At 52.8% G+C, this 25,189-nt stretch overlaps 11 protein-coding genes across 11 annotated transcripts; 6 read left to right on the top strand and 5 right to left on the bottom strand.

The window, feature by feature from the left end:
* Positions 1-492: 492 nt before the first annotated feature.
* Positions 493-3,048, top strand: CkaCkLH20_02306 (zn 2cys6 transcription factor; the record flags this gene model as incomplete). Its single annotated transcript, XM_038885025.1, has 3 exons — positions 493-665; positions 879-1,454; positions 1,506-3,048. 3 exons carry the CDS (start codon positions 493-495, stop codon positions 3,046-3,048), a joined length of 2,292 nt encoding a protein of 763 aa, XP_038749813.1.
* A 28-nt stretch (positions 3,049-3,076) lies between these two features.
* CkaCkLH20_02305 (uncharacterized protein) lies at positions 3,077-4,497 on the bottom strand (the record flags this gene model as incomplete). The annotated part of the gene is made up of 10 exons (XM_038885024.1): positions 3,077-3,173; positions 3,234-3,322; positions 3,373-3,544; positions 3,615-3,633; positions 3,694-3,853; positions 3,907-4,106; positions 4,165-4,232; positions 4,286-4,310; positions 4,366-4,397; positions 4,460-4,497. The coding sequence occupies 10 exons, from the start codon at positions 4,495-4,497 to the stop codon at positions 3,077-3,079; spliced, it is 900 nt and encodes a 299-aa protein (XP_038749812.1).
* A 293-nt stretch (positions 4,498-4,790) lies between these two features.
* On the top strand, positions 4,791-5,939 carry CkaCkLH20_02304 (conserved mitochondrial protein; the record flags this gene model as incomplete). Its single annotated transcript, XM_038885023.1, has 2 exons — positions 4,791-5,168; positions 5,256-5,939. The coding sequence occupies 2 exons, from the start codon at positions 4,791-4,793 to the stop codon at positions 5,937-5,939; spliced, it is 1,062 nt and encodes a 353-aa protein (XP_038749811.1).
* A 1,334-nt stretch (positions 5,940-7,273) lies between these two features.
* Positions 7,274-8,660, top strand: CkaCkLH20_02303 (uncharacterized protein; the record flags this gene model as incomplete). Its single annotated transcript, XM_038885022.1, has 3 exons — positions 7,274-7,750; positions 7,805-8,265; positions 8,321-8,660. 3 exons carry the CDS (start codon positions 7,274-7,276, stop codon positions 8,658-8,660), a joined length of 1,278 nt encoding a protein of 425 aa, XP_038749810.1.
* A 413-nt stretch (positions 8,661-9,073) lies between these two features.
* CkaCkLH20_02302 (major facilitator superfamily transporter) lies at positions 9,074-11,050 on the bottom strand (the record flags this gene model as incomplete). The annotated part of the gene is made up of 9 exons (XM_038885021.1): positions 9,074-9,191; positions 9,246-9,330; positions 9,384-9,653; positions 9,718-9,814; positions 9,876-10,005; positions 10,059-10,186; positions 10,241-10,595; positions 10,681-10,836; positions 10,923-11,050. The coding sequence occupies 9 exons, from the start codon at positions 11,048-11,050 to the stop codon at positions 9,074-9,076; spliced, it is 1,467 nt and encodes a 488-aa protein (XP_038749809.1).
* A 646-nt stretch (positions 11,051-11,696) lies between these two features.
* Positions 11,697-13,683, top strand: CkaCkLH20_02301 (coenzyme a; the record flags this gene model as incomplete). The annotated part of the gene is made up of 7 exons (XM_038885020.1): positions 11,697-11,979; positions 12,048-12,332; positions 12,381-12,567; positions 12,626-12,930; positions 12,980-13,091; positions 13,153-13,492; positions 13,549-13,683. The coding sequence occupies 7 exons, from the start codon at positions 11,697-11,699 to the stop codon at positions 13,681-13,683; spliced, it is 1,647 nt and encodes a 548-aa protein (XP_038749808.1).
* A 307-nt stretch (positions 13,684-13,990) lies between these two features.
* On the bottom strand, positions 13,991-14,746 carry CkaCkLH20_02300 (nitrogen starvation-induced glutamine rich protein; the record flags this gene model as incomplete). Its single annotated transcript, XM_038885019.1, has 3 exons — positions 13,991-14,078; positions 14,133-14,563; positions 14,624-14,746. The coding sequence occupies 3 exons, from the start codon at positions 14,744-14,746 to the stop codon at positions 13,991-13,993; spliced, it is 642 nt and encodes a 213-aa protein (XP_038749807.1).
* Positions 14,747-16,502: 1,756 nt separating this feature from the next.
* Positions 16,503-17,706, top strand: CkaCkLH20_02299 (uncharacterized protein; the record flags this gene model as incomplete). The annotated part of the gene is made up of 3 exons (XM_038885018.1): positions 16,503-16,820; positions 16,872-17,556; positions 17,621-17,706. 3 exons carry the CDS (start codon positions 16,503-16,505, stop codon positions 17,704-17,706), a joined length of 1,089 nt encoding a protein of 362 aa, XP_038749806.1.
* Positions 17,707-18,604: 898 nt separating this feature from the next.
* CkaCkLH20_02298 (uncharacterized protein) lies at positions 18,605-20,290 on the top strand (the record flags this gene model as incomplete). Its single annotated transcript, XM_038885017.1, has 2 exons — positions 18,605-18,686; positions 18,744-20,290. The coding sequence occupies 2 exons, from the start codon at positions 18,605-18,607 to the stop codon at positions 20,288-20,290; spliced, it is 1,629 nt and encodes a 542-aa protein (XP_038749805.1).
* Positions 20,291-20,644: 354 nt separating this feature from the next.
* CkaCkLH20_02297 (uncharacterized protein) lies at positions 20,645-21,763 on the bottom strand (the record flags this gene model as incomplete). The annotated part of the gene is made up of 1 exon (XM_038885016.1): positions 20,645-21,763. One exon carries the CDS (start codon positions 21,761-21,763, stop codon positions 20,645-20,647), a length of 1,119 nt encoding a protein of 372 aa, XP_038749804.1.
* Positions 21,764-22,519: 756 nt separating this feature from the next.
* On the bottom strand, positions 22,520-24,615 carry CkaCkLH20_02296 (uncharacterized protein; the record flags this gene model as incomplete). The annotated part of the gene is made up of 3 exons (XM_038885015.1): positions 22,520-23,163; positions 23,210-23,581; positions 23,658-24,615. The coding sequence occupies 3 exons, from the start codon at positions 24,613-24,615 to the stop codon at positions 22,520-22,522; spliced, it is 1,974 nt and encodes a 657-aa protein (XP_038749803.1).
* Between the last annotated feature and the right edge of the window lie 574 nt (positions 24,616-25,189).

The following is a 25,189-nucleotide window of genomic DNA, read 5'->3' as shown; positions in this document are numbered from 1 at the left end:
AGAGACATTACCGAAGGAATTATGTAATCTCTCATCTGCCAAGAGAGTACCAAGGATGACTAAGATCCTTCTGCCGCTGAATGGAGCCATGTCTGAATGCTGATTCGTGCCCTCATTCATGTTCCCCAATCATTCCGGATTCACACGAGTCACACACATCAGACCTGCGCCGCGTCCGCGTCTCCTGCGTCTCTCTGGCTGGGTCCCCGGGTCCCTCAATTAAGTCGACATCTCGTCAATCGCAGGTCCCAATGTTCTAACACTTCCTTCAACAGCGGAGCTGTCTGCTCTAGTGTAGGGGCCAGTGTGTCTATATCGAATCGTCAAGTCTCTCTGACCGTTGATACCAAACGTCAAATATCTCGACCGAAACCACCAAACGCCTCACTTCAAGCGTGAATAGCGTGCTTCCAGTCTGCCCGTTTGCTGGTCCCTCACCGAGATCCGACTCGCCGTAGTGCAACCGGCTCCTCCAAAAGCCCCCTCACCTGGATGGAGGATCCTCAATCGCAACGTCCAAAGCAGGCCGCCTGTCTGGTCTGCCGCCGAAGCAAGATCAAGTGCGACTACTCACCGCATGAGAACAAATGCAAGAGGTGCATTCAGCTCGACTCTGAGTGCATTCGCCCTACATTCCATGCTGGAAGGCAGAAAGGCATCAAAAAGTAAGCCGGCCACCCAGTCTATCGTTCCAGTCGGTCATGTCTGCCCGGGTTGATGGACACCTGGCGACGCGACCGAGACATCCCGAAATAAACACCACGGCCCCCATCCATCCCCCACCTCACCTCACCTTACCTTACCCTCCTCCCCATAGCACCGCCTCCATACATATGTATGCGTGTTCCGCCTTATTGACTAGTGGACGCACGTAACAGCAAGCGAAAGGGTCTAGATAAAGCTCTCTACCAGATAGAGCAGGCCATCAAGAGAGCCCGAACCGGGGAACAGAACTCTGAAGATGACAAGGCCATCGGCAATCTCCAGGCGCTCCTGGAGGGTCCTCGAAATGCTCGGTCGACTACCGCCTCCGTTCACTTAGGACGGGGGTCGTCTCAGTTCAACAGTCCCGACCAACAACCCGACCTCTCATCTGACGATGATGATGAACTGGATAACACTCCAGACAGCAATGCTTACATGAGTCTGCACCATCACAACGAAGAGAGCCTAGCCATCGACGATGCCGAGAACCCGCTTCAATTGCTGGCGCGAGCCTCCAACTTGCAGCTCTCGCCCAAGCCCATCAGTGGCCTCTCGCCGAAGCATCCTCCTCCGCGCTCCGGTCGCAAGAAGCAGCCACTGCAGCAGCAGCAGGCCGAGCAGCTCAATGAGGATCTGGAGATGCAATCTTTCTTCACCTCCGTCCGCGTCAACTTCGACGTCGGCGACGACATCGACCCAATCACGATGGGTCTCGTCACCGAGGAAGAGGCGGAATCGCTGTTCGCATTGTAAGTCGACTTCATGACATCCAACTTGGATTCCACTCACCACCCGCGCAGCTTTCACAACAAGCTCGCCCATACCCGCTGGGGTCTTGATCCAAAGATCTACACTCCAGGATTCACCCGCGCAAGGTCTGCCTTCCTCTGCACTTCCATCATGGCAGCATCTGCGCTATTTCTCCCGTCCGCCGGAGCCTTGTCCAAGAGACTTCACAATCACTGCAAGACCCTTGCCCAGCGAGTCCTGACCAAGCGCCACAAGTCCGTCGAAATTGTTCTTGCCTTCATGGTCAACGTCCCCTGGATGTTCCCAGGCCAGCACAGCACTGACGACGAGACTTGTTGGTTCGTCAACATGGCAGCTACTATCGCCATAGACCTGTCTCTACACAAGCTCCTAGTTCCGATGGAAATCATCGGCTCTGGCTCAAACATGGCATTGACGCGCGGAGACTGCCTCGATCCGCGTACGGCCTTGGCCATGGACGGCTTCAGTCACATCGAGTATACATCCGACTTGGGCCAGCGACTTCTTCGACGACGCGAGCGATGCTGGATTGCTCTGTTTGTCCTTGAACGAGGCATGTCCCTTGCGCGCGGTCGACCATACACTGTCCCTGTCACCCGAGTCATCAAGGACTGCGATCAATGGCACAGATCCAGCATCGCAGATCCCATGGACGGCCACCTCGTATCGATGGCCGTCCTTCGCCGAGACCTCGACGGCTTGCTCGCCACAGTCCGCGCTCTGTGCGATGGATCACAGGGCATTTCTACTGACGGAGGACTCATTGCCCAGTCCATTCAGAGTGCCATCGAGAGATTCTTTGACCAGTGGCTCACGGAATGGGGGTTCTCTATCGGCACAGGACCTCAGCGTCGCCTTCCCGCTTACGTTGAGATTCTGGTCACACATACACGACTATCCACCTACGGCGGCGTCATTAACCATCCAACAGCCCCTATGGAGGTCCGGCAGTTCTTCCGTACCGCCGGCCTTTCATCCGCTGTTACGGTGATGCGCGCAGTCATTCAAGGAGAGGCCCAGCTACAATCGATCCCGAATAACACCACTATCATGGTCTCCTTCGCCGCCTGCTTCGCCTTGACTCTGAGCGCCTACGCCACAGGCAGCTCGAACCTGGCGCCAAGCATTCGGAACCTCATCGAAGAGACGGCAGATGTCTTGGAACGCATTGGGTCGGCAACGAAGCATAGAAATGGTCTGTCTACATTATATGGAAGATACCTTCGACACATCGTCAAGCAGGCTGCCACCGCAATGGATGGCCAGCCTCAGCCCCAGGTTCACGTGGAAACCCCTCTTCGCCGAAACAGCCAGCTTAGCACGCCATCTTCTGCTGTTGCTGCCTCGCCTCATATGAACTCGATGGGCCCGCCTGTCTCACAGCCACCTTACATGGAATCCCAGCTGTGGCCTGGGACTCTACAATTCTCCACCATGTCCGACGATCAGATTGCCGAGGTACTCAACCAACCCGGCAATGAATTTGATCCCTCTTTCGCAGGCTTGTCCTGGGAGGACATGAATAACTTCGACTGGCTCAGCTGGCCCAACCTGACGGAATTTGGCTTCTAAGTTTGAGAAACGCCGAATAACAAGCACCTCAAGCTTTCAAGGTCGTCTCCACGGGGGCCACGAATTGCCATTGCGCCAGCTTGCGCAGCTGCTCCATAAACACAAATGTCAATACGGTGTTCGGCCTGCCATACACGATTAGCCAACACTTTGACAGTTTCCTATCTTCCTTTCATTGAACTTACGTCAGTCTCAACCACGCCGGGGTCCATCCTTTCATGAGAAACCTGGGGCCCTCTTCTCGGAGTCCAGTCTTGACAATCTGGAGCAGGGACTACGGCGCCATTAGCAACACACTAGGGACGCATCATGAGGAAGTCTCACGTTTCCTCCCGGGCCACTGGCGGCGGCGCTTTGGATTCTGCTCTTGAGCACGTCTGCCGGGGCGCAAATTGTCGTCGCCGCGGTTCCAGCGAACAAGGACGCCACGGCGTGGGTTTTGATATCGTCCTTCATTTCGGTCTTGGCCAAGAGGTATCTTTTCGCTGTCGAATATCTGCTTTTTGCTTCAGTCGCGCTGTTTCCATAGTCCGCTCCATGCGGTCGTCCACTCGTTAGGCACTCACGTGGCAATCTGTCCCACGTCTACTCACTGTTAGCTCAAATCTACACACTCGTTTGGCTTATCTTGGTTTGACGACTTACTCATGAGAACGCTGCGTACTACGTTTGCTGAAATGCCTCTTCCAAAGGTGCTGATACCTTCCTCCCTGCCGATCCGATAGAGACCTTCCAGGGCGTTGGAGTAGGCAAATCTTTCGCTAACGTTCTTCGCGCCATCGGCGCACATGCGAACAAGAACGACCTGCGGTGTCGTCAATATAGTCGCATCATCTTCGGGGGCCCAACGTTGCTCACCTCGGCGGGATTCCCAACCAAACCAGCCATGCCACCCGCCAGGCCAGCGCATGTTATCGTAAGGGCTGTTGATAGCTTTTCTGTTCCGGTGTATTGTTTGGCTTGTTGCGCAAAGTAGTTATAGAGACCGAACCGAGCGGTGGAGTATGTTGTTTGTCGGAATATTGAAGCCGACAGTCCAGACCAGAGGGAAAAAAAGCCTGTCGTCGCTAATGTTAGCCACTTCGCCGTGCTTCCAAGCCAGCATGATGAGCCTACCATCGCGGGCCGCGAAGCGGTACATGGCCCGGAACATGGATTCTCTAGACTTTAAAACCTGCATGCGACTGAAACCATCAGTTATACTGGCCATTTTCTCGAGGCTAGTCATCGCTCTTACTATTTCGTTTGGTCCAGAGGGTGAGCTGTGGTCACGCGATCAGCTTGGTATGCCAAGGAAGTGTGTTCCGTCAGACTTACTGAAGCAAACAGCCATCGAGGCCGCAGCACCTCTGCATATTGCGTATTAGTTCTGCCCTCCTGTGACAATTCAAGAGGTGAAAGTAAAGCTCACCCAAGCCAGAAAGGCTCCTTCTGCTTGTTACCAGCCATTGTGAGAACGTATGCAAGCAGCAACAAGCCAAAGTGTTTCCACCAGATCCATTTTCAGAAATCCGATTCATGGATATGCTCTTTTGATAAAGGACTCAATGCAAGCTCTCTCTCAACCCCTGCCCAGGACCCCCAAGGCCATCCCGCGCGATAGGAAACACCAAAGACACGCGCCGCGGCCCCTCAATCAAGCTCCGGTCCTCATCGGGGCCCAAAAGTAGCCCCGGTCACCTCTCGGCAGCTCGGCGCAATGTTGGTCGCCCTGACCCACGGTCCGAACTCGCTGACATCACATGGAATTCGCGCCGTCGGCACTTCTTTTTGCCTCCGAAGCGCCGGGACATCTTCTGTCTTCCGACCGCGGAAAGCCTCCCCCCACCAACAATTCCGCCTTTGAACCGAAACAAAAGCACTTTAACGCCCGGCACCGCGAGCTTGTCGTGATCTACCCGATGGATGATGCGCATGCGAGTAAAACACAACAGTCCGATAATCGCAAAGAGGAAAACACCATGTCGAAGCTCTCTCCGTCTCTGAAAGCTCTCATCAACGCGCCATTCGCGCGGCCCGGTCAATCGGCTGCGCCGGCGCATATTCGTGAGGTGTATCAGACCATCGCTGGCGATGCTGCGAAGAAGAACCTTGGCCCGAAGCCATGGCTGGCTCTCTCGGTATGTTTATTCCACTTCAACTCAATTGAACTCGGCAATTGAGTTCACACATTGGGGAGGGAATCCCGGGCTAACTCAACATCTCAGGCCGCAGCTACATTCACGATGAACTCGCCCGACTCCCTCGAGTCCCTCTACCGCGTCGCATCCGACAGCGGCCGCCCCGACAAGCGCGAGACGGCCGAATTCATCCGCGAGATCGGCCTCAAGTGCATCAGCTTCAACGGCATCCCGCGCACCATCAACTGCCTCAACGCCTTCTACGCCGGCCTGCCGAAGGACGTGACCGCCCAGCTCGAGACGAAGCCGACGCGCGCGCCCACGGCGCAGAACCTTGGCGAGGTCACCGCCCGCGGCCAGGCCCTCTGGGACTCGGTATACGCGCCCTTCGAGGTGAAGCTGTACGAGAAGCTCGCGCAGTCGCACCCCGACCTGCCCGTGCACATCCTCAACAGCCACTACGCCGGCCTGCTGTCTGACCCGAAGGAGCGCGGGGGCCTGGCTACGACCGGCCGCGTGCTGACTTCCGTTGTCGCCATTTCTTGCTTGAGGGCGCAGACGGGTGTTGGCCCGCAGGTCTTGTCACACGTGTTTGGGCTGAGGAAGGCGTTCGAGGATGGGACTTTCAAGGCGGATAAGCAGGAGGATATTGAGGGCGCACAATGGCTGGCGAGCGACGAGGGTAGCGAGTGGATTCTGAAGTCGGTGGACAGCATCACGGAGGCGATTGGCGGTTCCAATTTTGCTCCGGCAAGGGAGTCCAAGTTATAGAGCAATCATGGGGTAACAATGTAAACTAATTAACAGGATCACAGGCCTGGATCCTTTCGGGTTATTTGCTTTTTGAGGCAGTTGCTTATTGTAAATATTGGCACCGTTTAGAATCACCAAAATCTATCCGTCAGTGTAGATCACCAAGCCGGGACACTTCTCAACCCCGAGATGAGCTCAACGGAACACACTCCTCCGCGTGTTCCCCTTTGTAATTGCTCTTGCTACTTCCACTACTTCCATTACCACTGCGATTACGATTGGCCTTTATCTGCAGTCATTATCCTGGTTTTCGACGAGGAACAATAACCGTTGAGTAGTGCGGGATCGTTTGCGGCATCCGAAGTCCGAGTAACCCTGAACCATGTGGAGGATGCGCAGGATCGCGGCCGATTGTTTGAATGGTCTATTACTCCGGAGCCGACGTATGATTGATCCAATCCTTCTATCTTTCTCGAACACACCTGACCAGAACTATATAAGGTGTTTGGGCAATCAGCTCGCGAATAGCTGTCACCTTAAGCTGCAAGCATCAGCGTGCTAACTTGACTACCACATATCATCACTAAACGCTGAAAACCAGGATGATACTGGTACTAGACCGCGTTCTCATTGCGGGCTACCAGACATCCAAGACCAATCTTCTCCAGGCCCCGGGTTGACCACAAGTTGACCGCAAGTTCTTGGGTCGTAGCATGGCAAGGATCCTCCGTATTTCTTGCATATTCCGTCGGAATAAAAATGCACGCAACCCCATCATCTTACCCTCCATGACATCTACGCAACTACTGCAAAAAAAACAGCTGCAGCCAAGACTTCCCCTTTGCCACATGGCGGCTTAGCACCAATCTCGCGACGAACTAAGCTTAAATGGACGGTCGTAACCCCACATTGTCAGAGTTGCCCAACTCGTATGCGGAGTATGGGTTGGGTGTTGGCCTCGAGCAATATGGCTTCCTTGGATGAGATTGAGATCAACAAATTTCACTGCTTTTACCCAAGCGATTGGTGCCCTCGGAGTTCGGGCAACGGCTGTGCAGTTTCTCGGCCTCGTGAGTCTTTGGAATCCGAGTCGAACGCCAGATCGGTTCGCTTTCTCTCGATTCGATTCTTTGAAGTGAGCGTCATGATATTTCGTACACCCATAACGCATGTCTTATGGTCCGAAGGAGGCTGAAGCTTCTTCGTGAAGTTCTGTCGACCACGATGTATAAGAAGCATAGAGTAAGCTCTTCAACTTGCGGAATGGTTTCTCTACAGCATCACATCACACTCTCAACAAGCCACCAACGTCTATCTCGGCACTCACCGCTAAACCTCCGCATCCTTCCACCATGCGTTCTCCACTCTGGTCCCTCGCGTTGATGGCGAGCTCTTGCCTAGCTCAGGGCGACATCGTCGGGCTTCTTTCCTCTCAGCCCGATCTCAGCACGCTCCTTGAGCTCGTCAGTCTCGTTGACGGTCTCGCGGAGACTCTCGCCTCATCCTCGAACATCACTATCATTGCGCCGACCAACGATGCCTTCGCGAAGGTGCCACGCAACATCCCCGAGGGGGAGGCCATCGAGTTCAAAAACGACACCATCGCGATCGGAGCTCTTCTCGCCAACCACGTCTTCAAGGGAGTGTACCCTTCGAACGTGATCACCAACACGCCCACGTATGCCCAGACCTTGGTGGACGATTCGTACATCATCGACAGGCAGCCTTTCTCCAACTTCACTGGCGGCGGTTACAACGGACTCGTCAAGAATGGAAACGATGTCTGCATCTTGTCCGGAGAGCTGACCATCTCTACCGTCATCCAACCTGTACGTGATTTCCGCACTCAACGATACTCTACACTGTATTAATCAAATAAACAGGACATTAAGCTGGGTGAAGGTATCACGATTCACAAAGTCGACACCGTCATGGCATTTGCGGCTCCGCTCCAGCTATTCACGTTCAGGGCGGGCTACCTCGCCTTTAACGCCGCGCTTGAAGCCGCTGAGCTCAACTTCTCGTTTGGCCTCACCGGAGCCGATACTCCGACCACCAATATCTCTGACTACACCATATTTGTGCCTACTGACGAAGCCTTCGAGGTCATCGGTTCCGTGGTCCAGACGGCGGATAAAGCGACGCTCCGGGAGGTGCTCAGCTACCACATCATCCCCAACAATGTCATCTTCTCCCCGTCCCTGGGAAACGTTACCGTCAAGTCTCTTCAAGGCAGCGACCTGACTTTCACCGTCTTGCCCGATGGTTCTGCCTGGGTCAACAACGCCAGAATCACGTTCCCCAACACGATTTTGTACAACGGCATTGCACATGTCATTGACAGGTTAGTCGATCGCGGGTCATCATAAACTAGTAATGCTAATATGGCGATGTTTCAGTGTACTCATGCCAGGAACCTTCGACCGAGCTTCTCTGACCCCGGCCGCGCCAGCATCTGATCGCGTTGCTTTCCCCGGTGCGTCATCGGTTTCCAGCTTGCCTCCGTCGACTGTCACTTTCCTTGGAGACCTGGATGTTTACACGACGACGCCCCTATTGCTGCAGACCTATGCTGCCGTCGTCACATCTCCCACGGCCGCCCCGACTCATTCTGGCAATGCCACCGCCACGACCTCGCGTCCGCCAGTTGCAGTTCCCACCGGAACAGCCACCGGCCTGTTTCCCGGCGCTCTCCTCGCTCTTTCTGTCGCAGCAGGTATTGCTGCCTTCATGATTTAGACTTCCGGCCTCAGGACGTATATAGACGACATCTCAATGCCGTTATGGAAATGGTAGCCGCTACGACGACACTGGGAAACTGGATCATTCGCATAAACGGGTATACACGACTAGAGTTGAGGTGATAGAGCAACTTGCTGCAATGGTTTTCATTCAAGTAGGATAATCTATCTAATAGTGAATTGAAGTTGTCTATGTCTCCGAGTTGAATTCGTGTGACTGGTGGGGTTGAAACTCCAGACAAGAGAATGAAAAACCTCAAGATCTACCCGAAATTGTAGAAAAGTAGTTGCAAGTTGAAAGTTCGGCCGTTATAACATCATAATCATTCTAACCTTGTGCCGTCTATCATTGAACGTCGCCGTTCTTATATCCCAAAACCTATAACATGTTGGCTAGCTCATAAAACCTTCTTACAAGACCATCTTGAACTCGGGCTCGCGATCATCGCCCGTACCGATGTATTCATCGTACTTGCCCGCAGCCTTGTCACGGTTGATCTTGGAGCACCAGAGAACATTCAAAAGTGTCCTGCAACGCCGTTAGTATGGGGACGATGAAAGATTGATGTCATTCAAGACTTACGCGACCCAGGCGTAGCAGAGCAGACCAAGGATAATGGAATGACCCTGGTGGTAGAATGGGCCTTGAGAGCTGGGGTATACGAAAGCTGTCGAGGAAGTTAGTCACATGAATCTTTCTCACGGGTATTGCTCAACTCACTTGCAACGAATCCTCCGCAGTTGGCAACAGCCAGCTGCACCGCTGATGTAGTCGCTCGCTTGTAATGGCCGGCGGAGTTGTTCGAGTTCCAGCTCAAAACGCACGGAACGGCACTGTACATGCCGATGGCCATGAGACATGTCATTGCGAACCTCGTCTGTGGTGCGGTGACGTTGGCGATGACGGCGTAGCCGATGATGGAAATTGGCAAGACGGCGAGCATGAGAGGGCCGCGCACCCGGAGACGATCTGACAAGAAGGCTACGAGAACTGGAACAACAAAGTTAGATGGATGTTTGGATGTATTGATCATATGATACCTAGACGGGCTTACCAGTGACAGGAGTGGCAACAGCGTAGGGAATGACGGACCAAAGCTGGGATTGGTTGGCGTTGGAAGCGATGTGAAGGTCATTGATGATTGTGGGGAGCTGTGTTATTCGACATCAGTTCATGTGACTTAGATTCACTCATACGGGAATAAGAACTCACAAAAAGACCGAATGAGTACAGGCCAGAAAGAATCGCAAAGTAGGCAGTCGAGCTCAACCACACTTGGACGTTGAGGACGCCGCGGCCAACTTCAGACCAGCGAAACTTCTCTTCTCGCTCGCTAGCAGTACTGAAAACGTTGTCAGTAAATGCTTCCAATAGTTGAGCCGCGGGTCTGTTTACTTGAACCTCTCCCCGCCTTGACTCTGGAGCCGCATCATAGCCCACTCCCGCTCTTCGGGAGTCAAGATCTTGGCTGTGGCCAAGTTGTTTGGCAGGCCGATCGCTGCGATGATTCCACAGGCCACCGTCTTGATCTGATGTTAGCAATGCCAAAACAAGTCATCGAAGATGGTGCCACTTACGATGAGACCCTCAATGATGAAGATCCATCTCCAACCCTCGAGATTGCCGCTGGGACCAATAGCAGACAAGCCTCTGGCAAGCAATCCGCCAAAGGCGCCGCTCAGAGACGCAGCCGTGTAGAAGATACCTATCCTCAACGCCAACTCGCCACGAGTGTAGAGCCCAGACAGATAGAGCACCATTCCTGGGAGTAGGCCTCCTTCAGTCATACCAAGTATCGCACGAACGGCGACAAAACTCCCGTAGCTACGGACGAAGCCGAGGCACATGGTGACAATCCCCCATGCGACCGTCAGGAACGGAAGCCAGATTCTGGGTGAGACCTTCTTCAGCACCAGATTGCTTGGCAGTTCGCTGGGCATGCATTAGTCGTTGGAACGTGGAGACTTGGCATCGGTTTGCAGATCTGGAGTAACCACGGATGACAGAAATAACATACCTGGCAATGTACGTCGCGTAAAAGACGGCCAAGCCTTGGTTGTATTGGCTGTTGGTGATGCCGAGATCCTCTTCCATACCGATAATCTTTGCGTTGCCGACGTTGGTTCGGTCGAGAAAGGAGCAGAGGAAGAGCAGCGCCAGGAGCGGCAGGACCCTGTTGATCGCGGATGAGTTAGTGACTGTTCATCTCGTCCTTACATGTCGTCCTCATCATCAAAGCCTCAAGAAGTTTCTTCTTACCTAGTGTCGACTTTGAAGAGCAGAGTCTTCGTCAGATGAGCTCTACGCTCCGCGTCAGCCGCCACCTGGCTCTCCGTATGTTCGACCTTGGGGTCCATCTCGTCGTAGTCTTTAGAAGCGCGAGCCATCTCGAAGTCAAGCGTATCAAACACAGAGAGAGATCGAAGTACGAAAGCACAACTCTAACAAGTCCGAAGAAAAACACAAGGTAAGAAGCAAGAACGACGAGACCCTCAACAAATCTGCCAAGCATAGGCAAAAGCTTGGGGTCCCTCCCCCGTTTTTGAAGCCCGTCTTCCCCAGACGGGAGACCCCCAAACCTGCGGGGGTGGACGAACTCTCCGGGAGCGGGAATCCCATGCTGACTATCCCCAGATAATCCATCTAGGAAGGTAGCGTTCAACAAGCCGTTAGCCGTATCGCGCCAATGACGGCTCTAGTGTTTGAGTCGCTGACCCGGAGTCTACTTCTGGCCGCCGAGAACCCCAACAAAGCCGGGAATAACCCCGCCCGCCGACGTCAGCGACACCCCGGTCCCTCCCCCTCATGCCGAACCCCCCGGTTCACGTCAAGTTGGAGTCAGGACGGCGTCGGGGTGCAGAAGAATGGCCGAACGGCTCCGCCCAGGAGTCTGTCAAAAGGATCAGGTCGCGCCCACCTAACCCGAGGCCAGGAATGATACCGACAATCGGACTTGCTTCTTTTCCCTATTCTTAGCTGTGTTTCGCAGATCTGACATTCTTGAGTCCGGTAGCGACAAGAGAAACGATCATAATGGCTTCAATCACTCGCCAATTGCGCCCCAGGGTGCTCGTCCGCGCTACCTTCACAGCTCTCCCGTCCATCTGCACACAGCCGCAGCGGTTTCCGCGCGCAAAGGCTCTGGGTGTCGTGAGCTGTCGCGCCCTCTCGACAACGCAGATCCGCAGGTCTGCGAAGGCGCCGAGTGTGAAGAGAGGGGGCTCTAAGCTGTACGCGTCTGCGGATGAGGCTGTCGCGGACATCAAGAGCGGATCGACAATTCTCAGCTCTGGCTTCGGCCTCTGCGGAGTTGCGGGTATGTAGACAGCCGTCCCGAGACTTAAGTGGATGTGATATGAAGACGACTGACTTGGATCTTAACAGACACACTAATTGGCGCGTTGAATCGACGGGGACCTGAGAATCTCCATTCGCTGACGGCAGTCTCAAACAACGCTGGTATCGAGGGGAAGGGCGGGCTGGCTATTCTCACAAAGTCTGGCCAAGTGAACAACCTCATTCTTTCATTCTTGGGAGCCAACAAGGGTCTCGAGAAGGCGTACCTCACGGGGGCGATCGGTATCGAGTTGTGCCCGCAAGGCACTCTTGCTGAGAGAATCCGCGCTGGTGGTGCTGGCATCCCCGCGTTCTTCACGCCCACCGGAGCTCGTAAGTCTACTCCGCAATAGCTTGGTTGAGTTTCGCTGACTCTCTCAGACTCTCTGGTTCAGTCTGGCGACATCCCTGTTAGGCTTGATGCTTCTGGCGCGGTCAAGGAGCGCGGTAGGACAAGGGAGACGAGAGAGTTTAATGGCAAGACCTATCTCATGGAGACTGCTCTGACTGGAGACGTCGCTATTCTGAGAGCTTGGAAGGTCGACACGGCAGGAAACTGCGTCTTTAGGTATATCAGAATGCCTGTGCAATATCGAGAAACCCGAATTAACTTGAATCCCTCACAGATACACTACCAAGGCATTCGGCCCCATCATGGCCAAGGCCGCGACCCTGACCATCGTCGAAGCCGAGAACATTGTTGAGGCAGGTGCCATCGACCCGAATGACGTCGACCTCCCCGGCATCTTTGTCGACCGAATCGTTCCCGCGACCGCCGAGAAGAACATTGAGATCCTCAAGCTGAGGGCGGAGGAGACTGAGGGCGAGAGCCTGGCCAAGGCGAAGAACGAGGCCCAGGAGCGACGCAACCGCATCGCAAGACGCTCCGCTCAGGAACTCAAGGAGGGCTTCTACGTCAACCTTGGTGTTGGTAAGTTCACACGCGTTCGCGAAAGAGGGAGTTTTACTCATGATTGTAGGCATCCCCACGCTGGCTCCGTCATTCCTGCCTGCCGGACGCAATGTCTGGATCCAATCTGAGAACGGTATCCTGGGCATGGGTCCGTACCCAACTAAGGATGAGGTCGACGCGTAAGTCATCACCAGACCCGTTCCAGTCGCACATACAGTCGTCTAACCGAGTATCTCTCAGCGACATCGTCAACGCCGGCAAGGAGACCGTCACCCTCGTTCCCGGCGCCTCGACCTTCGATAGCGCCGAATCTTTCGGCATGATCCGCGGTGGACACGTCGATGTCTCGATCCTCGGAGCGCTCCAAGTCAGCGCGACGGGCGACTTGGCCAACTACATGATTCCGGGCAAGGTCTTCAAGGGCATGGGTGGTGCCATGGACTTGGTCTCCAACCCGGACAACACCAAAATCGTCGTCGCGACAGAGCACGTGGCGAAGGATGGTTCTTCCAAGATCGTGCAGGACTGCAGTCTGCCTCTGACCGGCGCTCGCGTGGTCAGCACCATTATTACTGACTTGGTGAGTCGAACTGTCGTATCACATGAAGCCGATAACGACTGCTAACAGTAGAATAGTGTGTGTTCCAAGTCGATCGCAAGAACGGCGGCTTGACACTGACCGAGGTCGCACCGGGCGTCGACGTCGAGGAGGTGAGGTCTAAGACAGATGCTACCTTCGAAGTTGCGAAGGATCTGAAGACAATGGAGTAAGCGATGAAATGTAAAAAAATGAGATAAATCCAAGATACCAAGTAGAATAATGTAAAACAAGACCAGTTCAACGTGCACGTAGGGCCAAGGTGTGCGTGAGTATTCATGATTCAATTGAGCAATTGACCAATAATAATACATTAACGTCTATATGCACCACGTGAAATCCAAGCAGTCATCAATAATCATTCTCCCAGTGCGCTTGACGGTTTGAATCGGGGTATCGTCCAAATTGCGGCACCGGTAGTTTGGCGAAAACATCGCATGCCAATCAAGTCATTATCAAAGGAATTGAAGCGAAGATGAATCAGTCGCTGCTCGAGCTGGAGCTACCGCTCAGGCCACGCTTGTGGTGCTTGTCCTTCTTATGCTTCTTGTCCTTCTTGTCTTTCTTCCTGCCCATGGGTTAGCCTTCAGCCTGCGAGGTTATTGCTGTTGTAATGACTCACTTGTCAAATCTGTTCTCCAAAAGATTCGCGCCGATCGCGCCGGCGACCGCACCACCGAGGGTGCCGAGAAGACCACCGCCGGCCTTGTGCGCGGCCCATCCGGCCGCTCCGCCGCCAACTAGTGTCGCGCCGAGACCGCGCTCACCATCGGGGCCGACAGGGGCATTGGGGTCATAGGGACCCTGCTGGCCGTACCCCTGCTGTCCGTAACCTTGTTGACCATGCTGCTGCTGGCCGTATTGTTGTTGTTGAGGATAGGAAGATGTGCTGCGGTTGTCGTGACCCGAGGAGTAGCCCTGGTTATGGGATCCCTGGGCGTATGTGGGCTGTTGGGGTCCGCCGTATCCGTGCTGTTGGGGAGCGTTGTAGCCGCCGCCCTGCTGGTACGGGGAGTGTGACTGAGGAGGATAGTTGCCGTGCTGCTGGTGCTGCTATTGAGAAAGATGTTAGAATGAAGTGATCGGTGTTGGTAAATGACGATGGTCTCTTACCTCACCAGCGTAGGTTGGCTGCTGAGGGGCATAACCGCCCTGCTGACCGTAACCCTGCTGCTGCTGGTAGCCCTGGTTGTAGCCCTGCTGGCCACTGTTGCCGTAGTAGTCGTTTGATGACATGTTACTGTTCAGAGATGGCTGTTGAGATGTTGTTTTGGATTGTGGAATTCGAATTGGATCGATGGGTTCTGAAGACTCGAATGCGTGATGCTGTAGATGGGAGAAGTAGAAGAGGGGAAGACGGGAGCTTAAAAAGAGACTCGAATGTAAGACGACGTGATCCAACTCAAGCTAGAAACGGAGCTTACGGAAATTGCCAAGGAGGGACCCAAATGCGCCTGCAGAACGGGAATCTCACTCTCCGCTGCGCAGCGCTTAGTTCCCGCCGCCCCCTCTTCCTCCTCCTCCCGGGTCATTTTACTTCGTCATTTGCAGTGGCGCAGTGACTGCGCGGGGGAGCTGTGATCGTTTGTCCAGCCATGTTTGGAGACTTTGGGTGGTGTCAGCCACGGCCGCAGAGCTGATTTCGACCAGTCCAGTTCAGTCTGTTATTACTAAATACCAGTCTTAGCCACCTCACAATGACGCGACGGGCAAAGCCACTCGCTTTCGGCTCGTCGGGTCCGAAGGCGGCAAACATGAGTGCGAGTTGGCGAGGTCCGGATTGTGGGCTCAGGAATGGAAGGTCACGTTAGTCCTCATCTTTTCATTCTTCCAGGGTTCCAGCATTCCTCGTCTCTGTGTCTCTCGGAACTCTGCTCTGTGAAGATAATTCTCTTCGTGCAAGAATATTTGATGATAGCGACATTATGCCGGTTGCACAGCTAAAATGTTTCACTCAGTAACGGCTGGGCATATCCCCGGGTGACCAAACATTCAGACGAACCGCTGGCCTGTCACTGCCACTCAAGCTGTCGGTCGCATTGGCGAGCCCTTGCAGGCTTGCATGCCCCTCCGAGCCAAGATTGCTGAGCACATGGTGCCTGGAGTAACCCCAGAAACAGGGAATCGTCTACCAAAACCTGTGGAGCTGAGAGGCCAAGAGGCGACCAGAGATCGGCCTCTCCGACACGCACCGGCTGTGGGGCCGATTGGCCGTGTTCTCTCCGGATCGCTCTTATTCCTGGCCAACAAATACGCGGAAGGTCGGCGAAGCAAGGAGGCGATTGGCGGTAGGTTTGCTAGCTTTCTGATCATTCCCTGATGGATCAGAACGGTAAGCAGGCAAGGCGGGTAAGCTCATCTCACCTCCCAGCTAGAACAATTCTGGAAAGCCAAAGTCTCCAAGGGCTGATGTGAGCGAGAAGAGCTGAAGCCGAAGCCAAGGTTCAGCCAGAGTTTTATTTTTTCAGAATATTGAATGTTAAATGTGTACTCGTTGGGTATAGCGAGCCAGAACAATAAAGGTAGGTGGCTGTATTGTATTGCACGCCTTACCTAGAATACTGCATTAGTTAGTTCAGCTCAAGTTGTTTTTCAACTCACTCTGCCGGCAATCAAATATCGTATCCAAAGATTCGAACAAGACACGGTCTTTGAAGACATTTCTGAGGGTCTCATATCGTCGTTGTCTTCAATCACATCTCCGTCATGGCTTTGCGGGGTTGGTCTCTTCGCCGGACTGAGCGCCACAGCTGTTTAGCGCAAGCAAATGATTCATAGCGCCTGAATTAGCTCTCTTTCGCGCATTTCTGAGTGTTTAATTCTGATCGTAACGATGACAGCATCGTCTTTGAAGTCATTGAGATGCAAAGTGATTTAACGTCCAACATGGCCGCGGACTCAAACGAAGAAGAAGAAGAAGAAGAGTGAATAGAATCATAGGGCTTGACTGCATACCCACCATTTTATCTGCGCTAAGACCAACTTAAGCAACATGGCTTCACCAGAGGACCTGACCAAGCGCAACTACGTGCGATGGGATGCTGAAGGAGTCGAAAAGCCACCTGCGAATGAGGCGGAAGACATTCAAGCCGTTGCCGATCTGGTCAACGAGCTACAACGGCGCACTTGGAATCAGACACGACATGGCTACGGCGCGACTCATGCCAGAACGCAAGGTATTGTCAAGGGCAAGTTCATCGTTCGGGATGACCTGCCAAAACATCTCCAACAATCCGAGCTTTTCAGTCACGGAGGAGAGTACCCGGCTGCTTGCCGGTACAGCTCCGAGCCTGGCGACCCTGGTCTTGATGTAAGTTCTCATCCTCACGCGTCACTGAGCTGCGCACTAATACCTCTCAAGGACCGCATTCCGCAACCCCGCGGCTTCGCAATGAAGCTTTTCAACGTCAAGGGCGAGATGTTCGACGCAGGCAGAGACAGCCCGACCCAAGACATCGAGTTCAATAGCGCTCCTGCAATTGAGCTCGCCGATGCCAAGACGACCAAAGAAATCTTCCAGCTGCGCGCCAAATACGGGAACGACAAGGACGAGCTCTACAAGCAGCTTAAGTCGCGGCCTGATGCTGAGCTGCAAATGGCCCGTGACAAGCTACGCAACTGTCATCTCGAGTCGACTCGACAGTATTCGCAGACGGCGTATCGCTTCGGAGACTACGTGATGAAATACTCACTAGTCCCGTCGAGCGAAACGCAGCGCAAGCTGTACGAAGAAACGGTCAAGCCGGAGCACGACAAGGACATCCTGCACAAGTGGCTGCAGAACTTCCACGCGAACCACGACGCCGAGTACCTCTTCCAGGTGCAGCTGTTGGAGAACCGAGAAGAGCAGCCGGTCGAGTACGCGGGCACGGAGTGGGATGAGGAGAAGTACCCCTGGCAGACCGTCGCAAAGCTTGTCATCCCACGGCAAAACAGTTTTGACTTTGAGAGAAAGAGGTTCTGGGAGGATTACATGCGAGTTGATCCCTGGCACGGACTGAAGAGTCTGCAGCCGCTAGGGAGTCCGAATAGGCTCAGGCGCGTCGGTAGGTTCTCTGCCCTGACTTTTGTGTTCTCCTGACGGCTTTGAGTGCTGACTGACAGATGCAGTCTACCAAGCTAGTAGCAGTTTGCGCCGTGAGCTGAATGGCGTTAAGGAAGTCCATGTGGCAAGCATAGATGAGATTCCAAACTGACGCATGAGGAAGACAACAGATGAACTCATCATCGAATAATGTGCACCGGAAGTTCTGGTCGTATGCCCTTCAATCGCGTCCGGCATAGAAACAAGAAACATTCCCCACGTTCAATACCTAACGATCACATGCGATGCATCGTGCCATGTCCCAACTTGAGTTTGGGGCGCTTGGTGGAATTCTGCACAATGCTGTACGATGGGCTGCTCGGATGTCTGGACTAATTATGCAGACGTGATTGAGCACAGAGAGTCCGCCCGGGTGTCAAACAGATGTCGAGAATATCTCAAAACAAAACCTCCTGCCCAGTTCTATGTCTCGACCATTGAAGTGTTCCTGAAGGCCGATATTCTGCAGCTCTTACTCAGACCGAGGCTCGTGCTGGAGACTTCATTTGTTTGACCGGGGACAACAGACTGGATGCCCCTGCATGCTGCGGCGCTCAAAAGCTGGGGAGCGAATATTATGAAATTGATTGGTCGATTATCAGATGAGCGCAGCGACTCACTCTTTACTGATTGGTTTCACAGAACTCATTCAAACTCACAGTTCGACTGAATGTCGTCTGGGACGTTTGGCGGTGATGGGACGACGATCTGAGCGCAGCGCGAGACCGATAGAGAAAGCTTGGAGCTTGGATCACTTGGCAATGTTTCCGTGTGACACCGTCCAAGCGGATCGTGAGGACAAACCCCCTTCTGGTGCAAGTCGACGCTCATATACAGGATAATGAGTAGACGACGGGGAGTGTGTCCTCGTGTCTTAGTCAAATAAGATCGAGGGTATTTGCCTCGGCGTGAGCTTGAAGGTTCTCGTTTTTGCTGTTCAGCTTATACGCAAACGTTTTTGAGGTCAGCATTGGGTGCTGCGTTTCCCGTTGACGAGCAAAGTCATCATCATGGCTACCACGACCATTGCCGCCAAGGAGGGCCAAGATGCAGCGCAGCCTGCTCCTTACTACACGGTAGTTCGCAAGACAAGTAAGCTTAACAGACTGACCTCGTTGTTCACAAAAGCTTTTGCTAAAAGATTTCTAGCTCAGGTTGATCGCATGTTTTACATCTACCACCGTCTTGGAATCCAGGCAAATGTCCTTGTCGCAGCTCGTTATGGCTCAGCACAATCAGGCGACCTCGATCTCTCGGATGAGACGGTATATGCTGCGCTTCATGCCGTCGTCACCAAGTGCCCGGAACTCGGTCTCGTCGGTGTCACGGAACCCACCGAGGAGGGCAAGCATTTCCTGACCCTTGCGGCGCTGAACTCCATCAATCTGGAGTCCTGCGTGGAGTTCGTCGACGAGAACGTGCCGAGTATGGGCGCAGAGTACTTCGAACAGCTCCATAGCCAGTGGCTCTGGGCCGACGGAGAAGTGAGGCCTGGTCAGCCGTGGTGGAAGGTCATCATTCTCGGGCGCAAACATGTTGTCTTCTTGTTCCATCATCTCGTCTGCGACGGCTCATTCGGAATGACATTCCATCGCGAGTTTCTCGCTTCTCTCAACGCCGCGGCCGCTTCGAGCATGAGACAGCGGGCTCCTCGGGAAGTCCACGTGAACCCCGAGCGAGTGCGCCTGAATGAGAGAATCAAGATCGCAGTGCGCAGGAAGCCACCCGTGTTCGGCATCATCTACAACTTCCTCATGTTCGTCTTCTTCCGGTACTTCTACTCCAAGCGTCTCTTCTTCACCGATTTCGCAAAACCCCGACCTTACCTCAACGACGCAATGGGCTCAGCTCTGCCCCAGGAGCGTACCGTCACCAAGGTGTACAACTATCGCATCCCCGCTCAGAAGATGGACGCCATTCTGGCCGCCTGCCGCTCCAACGGGACAACTTTCACCCCGCTGCTCACGGTCTTGATCACCGCCACCCTGGCAGCGGACCAATACCCCAAGGCGAAGGTCGGCTTCACTCGCTACGCGGTAGACATGAGACCCGTTGGTAATTTCGAAGACTTGGCGGCGGGTCAAGGGAAGATGCTGAGCTTGGCGGCAAGCGTCCCGGAACCGCAAAAGCTGAAGAAGTACCGCAAGGCGATGCCAACAATGCTTTCCCGTGATGGTATTCAGCAAGCAAGAGCTTACCTCAACCCAAAGCTTACATGGGGTCTTGTCCGGGATTACGGCAGGCGCATGCAAAAGCTTCGCAAGGGAGGTGAGAAGTCGCCCGTGTACAAGTCTTGGCTCAGCGGCAACTCGATGGGACCAACACTTGAGGAGTTCACGGAGAAGTCTCTTCCCTCGCTCGGCACCATCATGCAAAACAGCTTTTCTATCTCGAACCTCGGAGCGTTGAAGACGACATCTGTTGCCTCTGGTGGAACGGAGCCGGCTGTGAGGATTGAGGACGTGCAGTTTTCTACTGCTTCTCCTCACGGCGGAGTTGGATATCATGGAATTGTGTTCAATGTCGCGGGTATGGCTGGAGGCGACACGGTGATCAACGCGTGCACCGAAGAGGCTATGGCTCCGGCTGGTTTGGCTCGTTCTGTTCTGGAAGGTGTCATGGCCAGAATCGATGCGCTTTTGTTGGTGCAGAGCACAGCATCTGAAAAGGAGAGGCGGGCTAGGAGTAATGTTTAGACATGAATGCGAACGGGTTCAGTAGCCATGGACAGACAAGACAGTATTTCAGGTTGAGGACCAGTAGCTAATGACTATTTCAATCTAAGTAAAGTAGACAGCAACGAAAAGCCAACTTACAAACGTCTAATTCGGATGCACAGGACAACATGTATGTAAGTGACTCGCTGTTATTAAACAGAACGCAGATGTACAGACCCAAGCGACAGACAATAAGAGCATGGAAGACAAAACCAACATGGAGCAACTCCTACTATACCTACGCTTAAAAGCGACAGGCCACGGTGACGTAAAGCGGCCAAGGCAATGGAAATTCTTTGGTCCAGTGGTGCTATAACGTGTCCTCATTCGGACTTAGTCGACTTCCAGATGATGTGGTTGATTGGTGATTCTGGCCAGCTCGATGACGGGAATTTCCACTTCCTCCTGGAAATGATCCTTGAGTCTCAACAACCTCTTAATTTCCTCGACATCTCCGGACTCCTTTTGATCCGGCATCAAGTTGTGACGAATCATGAAGTCGATCATGATCAAGGCGCAGTTGGGTTTCCAGTCCCCATTTCGGAGGGTGGCAACAATTTCTTCGATTGTCATCAATTCGAAGCGTTGCTGTCCCTCTTTGGGCTTAATTGCGATAGCTTCGTCCGGAGTGACTTCGAGATCATACGGCTTTCTGATGCCAGGCTCGGGCAAAGAAGCATGACCCTTTTCCCATCTGTCGTCACGGATGTCGAAGAACTGAATACAAGGGTAGCCCTTGATCCTTGCGTTTGAGTCTTTTGGCAGGCCTTTTGCTTCTTGCTTGCTTTCCTGTGAAATACAGTCCTTGATTGTTCCGTGACGATCTGGGGTAAAGCCACCAGCCACGATTTGGTCGAGAAGGCCCGGGAAATTGGGGTGTACTTCGGGGCGAGTTGACACGTAGACCTTGACGCCCTCCTCAGTGTTGGTGTAAACGTTGAGATGTGCACCAGACGTAGCCACGCCAAAGATCGGAACCAGGTCGACCAAGATACCATACTCGTAGCCTCTGCCGGCTCCAATCAACGTCCAAAGCTCTTTGTTCTCGGGGGTATGTTTTGTGTATGTGTACTTCGTCTTGAAGCTGACCCAATCGGGTACCTCTGCACCCTTGGCACGTTCATGTTCGCCAGCTTCGTCAAGCTTATGCAGGATCTCATTCCAAGCTTCTTCCAGGTTGTTTGTTCCGCTGTATATCGGCGGTAGAAGATGAATCCTCTTTTCGCGCTCGAAGAACTTGAGGTCTTTGATATCGGCCAGTTTCAACCAATTCACAACTTCGGGCAAGACGACGCCGAATGGTCTCCACCTTTGGGAGCCATATCTTCCATATGTATACAAGCAGAACGTCCAATTGTCTCTCTGTGGTCTGAATTTGTTGGCATCGTGGACCAGTTCAAGAAGAGTGGTGAACTTCGGGGGCTTTTCGGACGACTTTGTTGACAGTGACATGTTGACGAGCGTTTGATTGACGAAGACTAGGCTTTACAGCGACGAAAACGTGATACCAAAATTGAGTAGTTTCGTATTGGGCGAGTGATCTGAGTTGTAAATCTGACATTTTCCCCAAAGTCCCAGTAATGAACCTAGTTATATCGAATCTGCGTCAAAGAACAGCGAGCCCAGGTTGTTCTTTATCACCTTCTTTGGCGAATGTACTAAGTTTTTGAGCTTTAAACTTATTCTCGTCTAGTATGTTTATGCTTTGTTATGCACAGACAAATGCAATTCTCTGCGAAGTACAATACAACCACCCTCATTGTTTTGGCTCGCCATACCCAATGGGTACACAGTTGACATTCGATATTCGAAAGAATAAGACTCTGTCTTGTTCTGCACAAGGAAAACACTGTTCGCGACGTCGACGACCTCAAACTTACTTCACCAAGAAACATGATGTTTACATACGAATCATCAAAGAATTGCCGCATGTTGACACTACTCGACGTGTTGAATGGGACCATCCCTCTAGGGAGGTAATTTCTATTATCTATATCCTCATGTGTGTGTCAGTTTTGCTTGCGGATCTTCAGAACCGTTGGTGAAGTGTGTATCAGGGCGGTAAAACATACATCATAAGTTGATAATGTAGGATATTGGTGCAAAGTTATTATGGCATCAGACGATTTTATTGTCAACGGTTTGTTGCGTATGCTACTAAATGATGAGCATCAAAACAAGCAGCTACATCTAACCAAAAACATCCTGTCAAACCGTCGCACACTTTCTCAACTCGTCGTCCACCGAACGCAGAAAAGGGAGACCCATCTTGTCTTGTTCAGCAAGGCGACGGGAGAAGATGTCTTCCTTGTTGATGACAAACTCAGGGATGACGACCTCCTCCTTTCTCCACTCGTACCGCCACTCCTTTGTGTCCGGATCCTGCACTGGGCCGTTTGATCTCTTGAACCCAGCTAAAGCAGGCGGGTTGTACCCATCAACCTTGTCCCTTCGGAAGGTGACCGTTGGGTGAATCGTCTCGCAAGTTACTCCAGGTTTGTTTCCGGCCTTGTCGTATTTGTATTCTCCTGGGGTTCGGTTCAGGGACTTTCCGAGCTTCATCATTCCGGCGAAGCTGTCGACAATCACCCCCCTCGCCCAGCCATTTTCGACGACGTCAGAGACGGTTTTCATCGAGGCTGCGTAGGCACCGACCTTTTCCAGTCCCTTGTAGAGGGTCTTGCTGAACGCATTCTGGCCAAAATCCTTCTCGCTCGTTACGGCTCGAATAATGTTCGCCCTGTCTCTCATGGCGTCCGCTGCAAAACCCCCTAAGTCTCCGCCTTCGCTGTTCAGCAGGAGATGAGGTGCGATCCTCTCGCACATCCACGCAAAGGAGATGAGCGCGATTTCTAGTATTGTCAGAAGGGGCTCAGGCAAGCATTTTTGAACACTCACGCTCGTAGTCGCAGTCCTGTCCATTCAGGGGAGAGTTGTCGCCGCCCCCGACGTTGATGTGGACACCGGGAAACCAAACCTGCTGAAGCTCAGGTCTAGTTCCGTTCAACTGGAACTTCATGCTTCCTTTCAGCTGATCATACATCTCGGCTTTGACAAGAGCCTCCCAAGCCTTCATCAGATCTGATTTATGCTCCTCTTCGGTTCCGTCTGGATTTTCCTGTACGTATTCGTAGAATTGTTGGAGCTCGCTCGAAGGCTTTTCGGGTTGGGGTGGTGACAGCTCTTCCTCTGTTGGGTATTGCCAGAGTGAAGGTGTAAAGGGCTTTCGCCGCTCATCGAGAGCTAATGCGTGGTAAGCGTGCTTGATGACTGATTTTTTGTTGGCCGAGGATTAGCATCGAGTACGAGTCCGCTTGGGGAAAGATTAGTATGGCGCAGAACTTACATGGACTCAATCCAATATTGTGGAAATCACCATGATTCCATCCCATCTGCTTGCCGACCCATCTCAAAGCACTTTGAGTGTACGTAAGCTCCGGGATACCAAGGCTGCCCACCGTGTCGAAGACACCAATAACTTCAACTACTCTGGAGCTCTCTGGCGGAGCCTCTCGGGGAGGTTTGATCCAAGCTTTTCCGGGAGAATCTGAGCGAACTCCGGTGATCCACTCTCGATAGTGATGGGACTGACGGAATGCAAAGCTGTTGTCGTGCTTCTGGTACTCTTCAAAGAGATCAGGGAAGTCGTGGAGGTCCTGGGGGCGGATGATGCCGATATCCGTCACAAGCCCTGCCACGGCGCGGGCGGTATACGCACCTCGGGAGAATCCGAAGCAGTATATCTTGTCTCCCCATCGGTAGTTATTAACGATGAAGCTATAAGCCTCAACCACGTTTCCAACAAAACCGACACCGAATCCTCCCGCGCGAGCGCTTTCGAAAACACTGATCTCACCCGAGCCGATTCCGGCATCGTAGTATACAACTTGTTGCCAGATGTTACCATCCTCGTCTTCGGCCGATCGAGCAATAGATCGAGCCAATCGAGTGACGTTGGACGGAATATTCTTCAGCCCGGTGACTGATGATTGCCAGGTTCCATCGCAGCAAATGACAATCCGCTTGCGCTGAACTCTCTTATCAAACCGATTAACAGCGCTTTGCTTGGCAGAGATGGCAGCCTCGGTGGTGTACGTGTATCTTTCGAGGGAGGGTTGGATAATCTCGAGTGGCTCGAAATGCTTGAATTGAAATTTCGCCGTAGACTCATGTGGCTCGAAATTTAGAGTATTGAATTTCTTGGTCCAGCCAGTATTGTCCTGTTTGGGTGCGGGCGCCTTTTTCACATCGGCAAAGGTTCGATAAAGCGATGCAGGATCGAAATCGTCGTCGTCGTAAGACATTTTGTCAAGAAAAGTGTGGAAGAGATTTACAATAGGATGAGAAGTTGTAAAGGTAAGTCTTTCGTTTGAGGAAAATATCTCCAGCTCTCCGGCTTAATTAATAGCTTCGAGAGAGCTTATGATCGGCCTGATAGCATTTGAGACCCCAAGAACAACAATACTGTAGGTTTCAGATCAGCTCGGAAAAATTGAGAAGCTGAATCCCTATCCGTTACTTATTGGGATGGGATCTCCAAGCGTTCCCCCGAAAAACGCCGTTGACTCAGCCATGTCTGGAAATTGGGACGGCATTGGAAAGATCCGCATTTCAGTGACGAACGGAAGTCATCAATACCTCTTTGAACGGGACTCAAACTCGAAAGTTCTGTCCAAAAACAGACAGGAATGGTTCAAGCGAGAAATGAACACATACATGACCATTTTCTAGTCCACAAGTGTGTAAATTAGCAATCTCAAAACGTCCCCGAATTCGATACCAGCACATTAGCAGTGTTTTAATTCTCTAGTGCAGAGCCAAACTTGCACAAGGATTCTCAGCAGCCGAACACAGCGTTCCCAAGATGCTTCAGGATCA

This window comes from Colletotrichum karsti, assembly GCF_011947395.1.
Source record: "Colletotrichum karsti strain CkLH20 chromosome Unknown Scaffold5, whole genome shotgun sequence".
NCBI lineage: Eukaryota > Fungi > Ascomycota > Sordariomycetes > Glomerellales > Glomerellaceae > Colletotrichum > Colletotrichum karsti.
This window is presented reverse-complemented; position numbering and strand designations above follow the sequence as displayed.